The sequence below is a fragment of the Lactuca saligna genome, chromosome 2 (assembly GCF_052625555.1).
Source record: "Lactuca saligna cultivar CGN05327 chromosome 2, ASM5262555v1, whole genome shotgun sequence".
Lineage (NCBI taxonomy): Eukaryota > Viridiplantae > Streptophyta > Magnoliopsida > Asterales > Asteraceae > Lactuca > Lactuca saligna.
Genome location: NC_136418.1, coordinates 135,427,219 through 135,437,196, shown reverse-complemented (window position 1 = coordinate 135,437,196; position 9,978 = coordinate 135,427,219). Strand labels below are relative to the sequence as shown.

The following is a 9,978-nucleotide window of genomic DNA, read 5'->3' as shown; positions in this document are numbered from 1 at the left end:
GAAACAAAGTCATAGAAGTGGTCAATGTCTGTGCGCGGACCTTCGAGTCAATTCCCCTTTCAACTTGTCCACCGATAAATGCAAACATGTTTGATTTCAATATAAAGAGTCGTGATTGATCATATTCTGGGAACTAGTTGGAAGTGAATAAACATAATGGATGCAGTGACAAACACAGTGGCAATTTCATGTGCTATAGCAGTTGTACTATGCGCATGGCAGTTGGTAAACATTTTGTGGGTGAGACCAAAAAAGCTGGAAAAGCACCTGCGGAATCAAGGTTTCAATGGAAACAAATACAGATTTTTGTATGGGGACATGAAAGAGTTTTCTTTGATGGTCCAAGAATCCAAATCTAAGCCTTTAAGTCTGGATGACGATGATGGAGTTCTAAAACGCGTTGTGGCATTCACCCATCACTCTTTGCAAAAACATGGTTAGTTTCGTCTTTTCTTTATGTTGCCTTCTTACATGAGTCTTTAGAAAGACCAAGAAACCCCGTACAATGGTAAAACTTTTTCAATCTGTTCATGTTATCGGTGACATTTGGATTTATATTCATAGAGGGAAAGTGACGGTGGTTTAAAGATCGATGCGTGTTACTGTTAATCCCGAATTTATGGGCTTTTGACAACGATTTAGCAGTTGACACCGAGCTTTTGAAAGCGTTTGAGATTTTTTATATAAAAAAGATTAAGGGCGTGTTTGGCACGGAGCTTTTGAAAGGGTTTAGGAGCTTCTAGCTTTTGATAAAACGCTATAGTTTAAACAAAAAGTTTCGTTTGGCGGTACGAACGTTTAGTTTTTAGTTTTAACAAAACGTTCCGATTCTAAAAGCTACTTCATGTAGTGTTTAACAAAACGCTGCTGAGCTTTTGAAATCAATTTTCATGCATAATTACCCTTAAAAATATATTTATATATTTATTTATTTTTAACCAATTGTCTTTTTATGTAATTTTATATATTTCAAAAAGCTTCCAGCCACTTTTGTTAAATATTCATATAACAAATAAAAGCTACAGCTTCCCGCTACCAGCTACCTGCTACATGCTACCAACTAATCGCTACCCACTTCCAGCTAACAACTACTTTTGCCAAACACGCCCTAATTAAAAACCATATTCTTGCCATGAATGGTGGATAATTGAGCCCTTTATGCGAAACAAATTTCTTCTATGAGAAAGGTTTATAAGTGCAATTGGAATAATTTCCTACCGATCTTTTCTCAATAAATCATAATCTACCATAATAAAAAAGATCATTTTTTTCAAATGTTTCATTTATTTTATTTTAAATTAATTTTTTTTATATATCATTTTATGGGGTTTTTTTCATTATATTAAATTATACATGATATTTAAATGTAATAATTATAATAAATATAATAATAAATATATGTTAATTTCATTAGTAGTTGCAATGATATGATATTTAAATTTACATATAAGAGTATAATCCAAATTGTCGTTTTTTGTAGGTAAAAATTTAATCACATGGATGGGATGGAAACCAAGAGTGACTATTATGGACCCTGATCTCATCAAAGATGTATTTGTAAAGTTAAATGACTTTCATAAGCTGGAACCTTCTCCAATGACAAAGTTTATAGCAACAGGATTAGTGACATACGAAGGGGACCAATGGACTAAACATAGGAAACTAATCAACCCAGCCTTCCATATGGAGAAGCTAAAGGTACTTTGATAACTACAATTTATTTTGTAAATTCTCTTGTTAACTTATTACCTTTTAGTCGGCTTTGTCACTAATGTAAATTGTTTATCTTCTTTGCTAACTTCATGATAGTTTTTATTAATATTTGGTTTCTTGCTAAAAAAAATCTAACGATTCCAATGTTTTGTAACCAGAATATGGTACCAGCTTTCCAGTTAAGTAGCAGCGAAATGCTTGGGAAGTGGGAGAAGTTGGTTTCATCAAAGGGATCATGTGAGCTCGATATTTGGCCTGACCTTCAAGCTTTAACAAGTGATGTGATATCAAGAACCGCATTTGGAAGTAATTATGAAGAAGGTCTTCAGATATTTGAACTCATAAGAGAACAAAGTGTACTTGTACAGGAGGCAGTGATGTCAGTTTACATTCCTGGATCTAGGTAAGTTACATATCCAAAAAAAAAGGATATGCTTTATCAATAACAAACAAAAAGATTCTGCATTGACCAAATGACCATAGTTTAAACAAATATCCTAAAATAATCACATGCTTAGCGAAATTTATTTTTATGAGGGAGGACAGTCGTTTTTTAGAAATGGCATCATTGTTTTACTACATGATTTCATTTTGCAAAAAAAAATGTTGTTGGTATATTCACTTTGGAACAATTTTGGATAAAAATCCCAATATTTTGGCTATTTTTGTTGTTGACCCAAATAAATAAATCAATCTTAAGCTAATTGTTTCTCTCTATGATTTCTATTTAGGTTTTTTCCAACAAAGAGGAACAGAAGGATGAATTCTATAGACAGAAAAGTAAACCATTCTATAAGAGGTATCATAAACAACAAGCTCAAGGCAATGGAGGCTGGAGAAGGTAATAATAGTGATTTGTTAGGAATAATGCTTGAATCTAATATAAGAGAGGTTAATGAGCACCAAAACAAGAATCATGGAATGACTATTGATGAAGTTATTGAAGAGTGTAAGCTTTTTTATTTTGCTGGACAAGAGACAACATCGGGCTTGCTTGTATGGACAATGATTTTATTAAGTAAGCATCAAGAATGGCAGTCGCGTGCTAGGGAAGAGGTTCTGAATGTTCTTGGGGACAAAAATGTGGATTTAGACCGGATAAATCACCTAAAAGTTGTAAGTTCTTATATCACTTTGTTAATTCTAGATCTAGCAAGAGTTAAGTTAAATGGGTTGAGATTTTGAATCCAACTCAACTTGTTTAAAAAACAAAGGTAAAACTTTCAAACCAATTTTGATCTATTAAAAACCGGGTTGCCCTTGGTTGTCTCATTTGTTTTTTCCAACATCTTAAATTAATAAACGGGTTGGACAAAGGTTGACTTATTTTATTTTAAAATTTACATTATATTAAAAAGTTTAAATATAGTTGAATAAGTTACAAACCTAATTCAATGTTCCAAGTTAAAAAGAAGCACAAGTACAAGTACAACTTAATTACTTTAATCACATTCTAAATTTGTAAGATTAAATCTAATATAAAAAGAAAACGGTTTTACAGATCGGTATGAAGTCAAAATTTCCAACCCTGATCCAACCAATTTAATTAAACAATTGATCAAGTTAACCCATTTTATCGAAAAACCCAACCTGACCATTGGATCCAGGTTGGGTCGATTTTTGTGAGCATGTAATTAATTCTCATAATTATGTAATCTTATGCCCTTAAATGATCAGTTTTTTTTTTCTTTTTATATAGATCAATATGATTTTCTATGAAGTATTGAGGCTATATCCACCAATCGTTGGGCTATTTCGTAGAGTTGACAAAGACATCACACTGGGAGGATTTTCACTACCATCTGGAACTCATATTGAATTACCCATCATGAATATTCATTACGATGAGAAAATGTGGGGTGCTGATGCAAAGAAATTTAATCCTGATAGATTTTCTGAAGGAATATCAAAGGCAACAAAAAACCAAGTCATTTACTTTCCCTTTGGTTGGGGACCTCGAATATGTATTGGACAAAACTTTGCTTTGATTGAAGCTAAAATTGCCCTCGCCATGATCTTACAGAAGTTCTCTTTCGAACTTTCACCATCGTATATCCATGCTCCTCATAAGCTTCTCACCCTTCAACCCCAGTATGGTGCGCATTTGATTATGCATAAACTCTAGCATTCTTTCCATTAGTTTGCCTTGAATACTGTTATTTTGATTGGATGCCTATATTGTATTATTCAAATAATTATGTATGGAGGGGCACAATATTTGCAATATATATTTTATGTTAAAGCAATTATGGTTGCAAATTACATGTGTCTATTTTTATATTTAGAATGTATACATTGCTCTAATTTTGTCTGTATTTTTCCACTTCGCAATAAAGAATAATGAAGAGACATAACATACTACTACAAAAGTATGCTTCAATGGTGGATTGAAGTGAAAAATTCGTCTTTAGAATATCTTGCTAATATGGTGTTATCATGATTATGTTACAGGATCTTCTATCATGAATGGTCTGTGAATAATTTGTTAATGTTTAAGTTTGAAAGAGAAGAAATGGATGAACTCATTGTATTGATTGTCTAAATACATCACTGAACCGAATACAAAACATATAAATATACATATAGAACACATAAGATCTTCTACCAAACTCTGCCAGCTAATATAACTACCACAATAAGAAAAGACAAAAATATCCTTGATTTTAACTAACTTCACATAATCATTGTTGACTGCCATTTTTAAGCCTTTTAGGTTGTATATGAGAGTTTTAAGCCGCATGTTGGCAGGAGTTTCAGCAATACTTCTTTTGAAATAATATTTTCCTTTGAAGTGAAAGCTCCTCTAATTTGTGATTTTTTTATAATATTGAATCCTAAAATACCCAACAAAATAAAAGCACACTAATTAGTATTTTTTACATGGATAAGACACTGATTCTTTTTAAGTTAAAAGAAAATAAACCAAAGACATACCCAGAGCAATTTTTATCACTCATAAAATATATTATCTGGATGTTTGCATAGTTTCGTTCACCACATTTCTATACCACAACAAACACTTCTATATCCTCCCTAACGATTAGCTTTCCATATACCTTACTAGTTGTGAAACTTATATATTACATGCGTTAATTTAAATATATATATATATATATATATATATATATATATATATATATATATATATATATATATATATGTTAAAATATTTAAAAACTTTGAATTTATAAGAAAATAAGAAAAAATAATGAATTATTATAATGGAAATGTTTTTTATCTTTTAAATTTAAAAAAAATAAAATAAATAAAAGATAGAAATCAATGGGCATTAATTTTAGGAATTTCGAAATTAAAAGGTAATTCATTAATGAAATTGATATTTATTTATTACTACATTTATTATAATTATTACATTAAAATATTATGTAGAATTTAATAAAATAGAAAAACTCATAAATAACATGTGGGAAAAAAATTCAAAATAACTATAAAATGACATTTGACAAATTGAATGACAGTATGACAAGTGATAAAAAAATATTCATTTATTAGAGGGGATGTTTAAAGTCACTTTGTTTTCTTTTCTTGTGAGATGAAAAATTCTCACTGCTGTTATTCATTCAAGAAAGATATATTAAAACTATCTAAATTAAATAAAAGTAAATAAATAACAATATTATATTAGAAATAATGAAAGAATACAAATAAACATACGTAATAAATGAAAGTATGTTGTTATTCACACTTTTAGCCACCAAGCTAAGGCTATTACTTTGAAACAGCAGTCCAAATAAGAAGAGTTTTCAAAGTACAGTGAATTAACTATAAAGATGAAAATACATTAAATGTTTCTTCCATTCCTCAAGAATTTGATCATTTTAGCACAAAATACATAGAAAATACGTTCATTTTCTGTAAGAGCTTCAGAAACCAAAGAAATGTATTTATATATAAAATGAATTTGAGGAACCGAAGTAATATACATTTAAATAAAAGAATACCTCCGTTTTCCATCTTATTACACCGGGACCAATCATTGGGAAAGTCCATGTTTAACCAAAAAAAATTATCACAAATACCAAAAAGTAGTAACATGTTGTAAGTGAAATAAATCTATAAAATGAATAAAAGTTACAAACTAAAATATGGTAAATATTTTATTTGCTTATTATTTTAACCAAAAATAAAGATGTAAAATGGTTCTCTAGAAACGCTTTTTGACATATTCTCTAAGAATGGTTTCATAAAATCCGTTGGTTGGCTAACAACCGTAAAAATGAAAAAGACAATAGCAACATTAAAAATCATATAGCAACATTGCATGAATGGAAGTTGACTAGTTAGGGTAATGGGATAATGACTTAGGAGGGTAATAACGTTTTATGTTTGTCCATTTTAGATTCCTAACGTATTTTATGTGCGTATTACACCATTAAGGTTATTATAACCGTTTACAAATAGTCATTTTAACGGGAAGAAGCCGGTAAAATGATTATTTATAAACGGTTATAATAACCTTAATGGTGTAATCATAAACCTAATATGGACAAACGAGAAATGTTATTACCCTCCTAAGTCATTATCCCATGAAATCATAAACCCCTATAGTAAATTTTTACTTTTTAAATAAGAAACTTGTAGGTCTTGAGGTTGGTAGTTTGGATTTTTTAACCTTGACCTTCTTTATAAATGGAAGTAGCGGTTTCTTAATGAGAACGGAGCTCTTCGGGTTAAAATTGTCAAATTTTATCATGAGGAAGGTGGTGGTTTTTCGGAAGATTCGAGAATAGGAATTAGAGGGGGTGTTTCGCAAAAGATTGTAGGATCCATTAATCACCTCCATGAGAATAGTTGTATTCATTCTAGTTACATGTATAGAGTGGTGGGGGTGAGACTCAAACGAGGCTCTAAAAGGATGTATGGTGCTTGGATATTCCTCTTAGGGAGCGGTTCGGGAGGCTCTTTGCTTTGCCTTTAATCAAGATGCTCAAGTAAGTGAATAATGGGATCCGGAGGGATGTAATTTTCATTGGCGTCGGGGGATTAGAGGAGGGGCCAATGAAAATTACACCCCTCCGGATCCCATTATTCACTTACTCGAACATCTTGATTAAAGGCTAAAGCAAAGAGCCTCCAGAACCGCTCCCTAAGAGGAATATTCAAGCACCAAATATCCTTCTACAAGATAATCAAATTGGGTCGATTCAACCCCTCCTCTAATCCCTCGACGCTAATGAAAATTACATCCCTCCGGATCCAATTATTCACTTACTCGAGCATCTTGATTAAAGGCCAAAGCAAAGAGTCTCCCGAACCGCTCCCTAAGAGGAATATCCAAGCACCAAACATCCTTCTAGAACCTCGTTTGAATCTCACCCTCCACCACTCTATACATGTAATTAGAAGGAATATAACCATTCTCATGGAGGTGATTAATGGATCCTACAATCTTTTGCCAAACACCCCCTCTAATTCCTATTCTCGAATCTTCCGAAAAACCACCACCTTCCTCATGATAAAATTTGACAATTTTAACCCGAAGAGCTCCGTTGTCATTAAGAAACCGCTACTTCCATTTATAAAGAAGGTCAAGGTTAAAACCATCCAAACTACCAACCTCAAGACCTACAAGTTTCTTATTTAAAAAGTAAAAATTTACTATAGGGGTTTATGATTTCATGGGATAATGACTTAGGAGGGTAATAACGTTTCTCATTTGTCCATATTAGGTCCCTAACGTATTTTTTGTGTATATTACATCATTAAGGTTATTATAACCGTTTATAAATAATCATTTTATCGGTTTCTTCCCGTTAAAATGACTATTTGTAAACGGTTATAATAACCTTAATGGTGTAATACGCACAAAAAATACGTTAGGGATCTAAAATGGATAAACATGAAACGTTATTACCATCCTAAGTCATTATCCCTTAGGGTAATTATCATTTCTTTTCATTCACATCTAAGTATTTTTTGTATACATGTAGACAACAAACTTAATGGAAGTGTTTATGTATGATCATTATTACTACTAGAAAATGAGGTATCAACAACATAAAATATCTATAGCTAATCAATCACAGAATTCCTAGGGGTCAACGACGGAAATTATGAGCCTTCGTTAACCCAAAATACAACTTGGTAAATATTTCTAGACTCGTAACTAATTTCCCGTTTGCTCCCATATTTTTCTTGATTTTGATTTTCCACTCAATATTTTTGTTCGCCTCGATGCCTCCCTCCCAAATTCTCCTAAAAAAATTCTTACCCTAATTTCAGCCCATCATTCTCTTACCCTAAATCCAACCCGCCACCCCTACCCCCAACATTGTTGATTCTGGCCACCCCTAGTCCAACGTCCCTGATTTCCACCGCCACCACCCCCAACATCGTCGATTACTTTTACAATTTGATGTGATTTCAGAAGAAAAGTTAATCTACAAAACTCTCAGTACAACTATGGAAATGGAAAACCTAATCCTTGAAATCGTGATGCCATTGGTGAAACATTCAGTTCTATAATCACGGCCTTCGTCCTTGTGCAGACGCCTCAAGCTATCGTTGTTTTACATTATCACCAGTAAGTTTAAATTTAAATTTCTGGGGAATTTTGGGGATTTATTTTATAATTATTTGGGGTACTATGTGTTGATACTTATACATGGTGATGAGTAATTATTGAAATTTATATTTTTCTATGATAGATGTTTGACTCTAAAAGAAGCAGGAGATTTATGGACTTCCAGAGTTTTATCTTTATGTCTTTCTTATGGAGTATTTAATTGGTTCATGTCAAGTTTACATTATAGTGGTAGTTTTTTTGCTTATTACAAATTGAATGTGTAACATCCGGACTTTTGCCAGGTATCATGTAAATTGAATTTTGTTAAATTGTGAGGGGGACTCGGCGAGTTGGAGCTCAGACTCGCCGAGTAGAGATGCGGATTGGACGATGGATCGCGCCCGGACTCGGCGAGTCCAGGATATGGACTCGGCGAGTCTGCGCTGTGTAGTGAAACCCTAAATTTCCGGGTTTGAGACCTATTTAAAGGGCCTTATGGCCGTCATTTGTGCTCACCCAACCCTTAGAGAGAAACCCTTGAGTGCTTGGACGATTTGAGAGAGAAAGGAGCATATCTTGACCTTGTGGGTGCCATTTAGCAAAGAAGGAGGTGATCCTAGGCAAGAGGAAGCAAAGGAGGTTGCTATTTCGTGGATTTGGGGCCTAGATCATCAATCTAGAGGTATGATTTCGGTTTATATTATGTTTGGTGAAGTATTATGCGATTTAGGGCTTATTGTGGACATTTATGGGATGATTTGATGCCCAATTGTTCCCTCCTTGTGCTGAGGTTTTGGATCTGGACCCATAGAGGTCCAGAGAACCTCACTCATCAAGCTTTTTGTATGGCAATGGAGTTCATGACCTTGTGTTGTAGTATTTGAGTCAAAAACATCATATATGGTCATATAGAGGTTGTATGTGCATCAAGATTGTAACTTTACGTGCTAAATGAGCTTGGAAGGACTGGTTCTATGAGTTAATGGACTGGATCTGACCTTATGAGCAAGTTTGAGTCATTGCATGGCACGGACTCGCCGAGTCCGAAGAACAGACTCGGCGAGTAGCATGAATGTTGCCCGACCACACAGTGAGTGGTCTCGTCGAGTTGGGAAGGACGGACTCAGTGGGTCAGGGGGGAGTCAGAGTGGACAGGTAGACTGAGTCAAACTGGACTCGCCGAGTTGTTCTTGAGACTCGACGAGTTGAGTCATGGTGGCCCCACAACTCATGCCAGGTGGAACTCGTCGAGTTGGGAGAATGCTCGACGTGTCAAGGGAGGATCCCAGGGAAATTGGTGTATACGCTCAGACTCACCGAGTCGCTATAGCGTACTCGCCGAGTCCGGTCAAAGTTGACCGTTGACCGTTGACCAGCGTTGACCTAAGTTGACTTGTTATAGTATGGTCAACCCTAGTTGGGAAAGTGTTAATTAGAGATGTATTGTGCTATAGGGGGACTATAGCTCGGCAGATCGAGTGATTAGCGATTTCAGATTTACGACTTACCGAGACACACGAGGTGAGTCTTCTCATTATACTTTACCTTGAGTAGGTAACCAGAGTTATGTGATAGAGTATTGGTATGCTATGTATGTTACGTATTGCACTGCATTATTTCTATGTGATTTATGTGGTGCATATTTATCAGAGTTAGAACCTGAGGGTTCACAGAGTTTGGGTGCACGGACCCACAAAGTTATAGTCTCGAGTGGCTAATATGTGTTATATGTGGTATTT

General features: G+C 33.9%; 1 protein-coding gene across 1 annotated transcript; it reads left to right on the top strand.

The window, feature by feature from the left end:
* LOC145031717 (cytochrome P450 CYP72A219-like) lies at nucleotides 1-3,972 on the top strand. The gene is made up of 5 exons (XM_078980323.1): nucleotides 1-436; nucleotides 1,481-1,698; nucleotides 1,872-2,116; nucleotides 2,445-2,829; nucleotides 3,413-3,972. The coding sequence occupies exons 1-5, from the start codon at nucleotides 157-159 to the stop codon at nucleotides 3,836-3,838; spliced, it is 1,554 nt and encodes a 517-aa protein (XP_078836449.1). The 5' UTR covers nucleotides 1-156; the 3' UTR covers nucleotides 3,839-3,972.
* The last annotated feature ends 6,006 nt before the right edge of the window (nucleotides 3,973-9,978 follow it).

What these genes read in the sequence shown, in the direction of transcription:
- LOC145031717 (XM_078980323.1), top strand. Translation starts at nt 157, where the DNA reads ATGGATGCAGTGACAAACACAGTGGCAATTTCATGTGCTATAGCAGTT. An exon ending in TCACTCTTTGCAAAAACATG is followed by an intron (nt 437 to 1,480) that starts GTTAGTTTCGTC and finishes CGTTTTTTGTAG; the next exon opens with GTAAAAATTTAATCACATGG. An exon ending in GGATAAATCACCTAAAAGTT is followed by an intron (nt 2,830 to 3,412) that starts GTAAGTTCTTAT and finishes CTTTTTATATAG; the next exon opens with ATCAATATGATTTTCTATGA.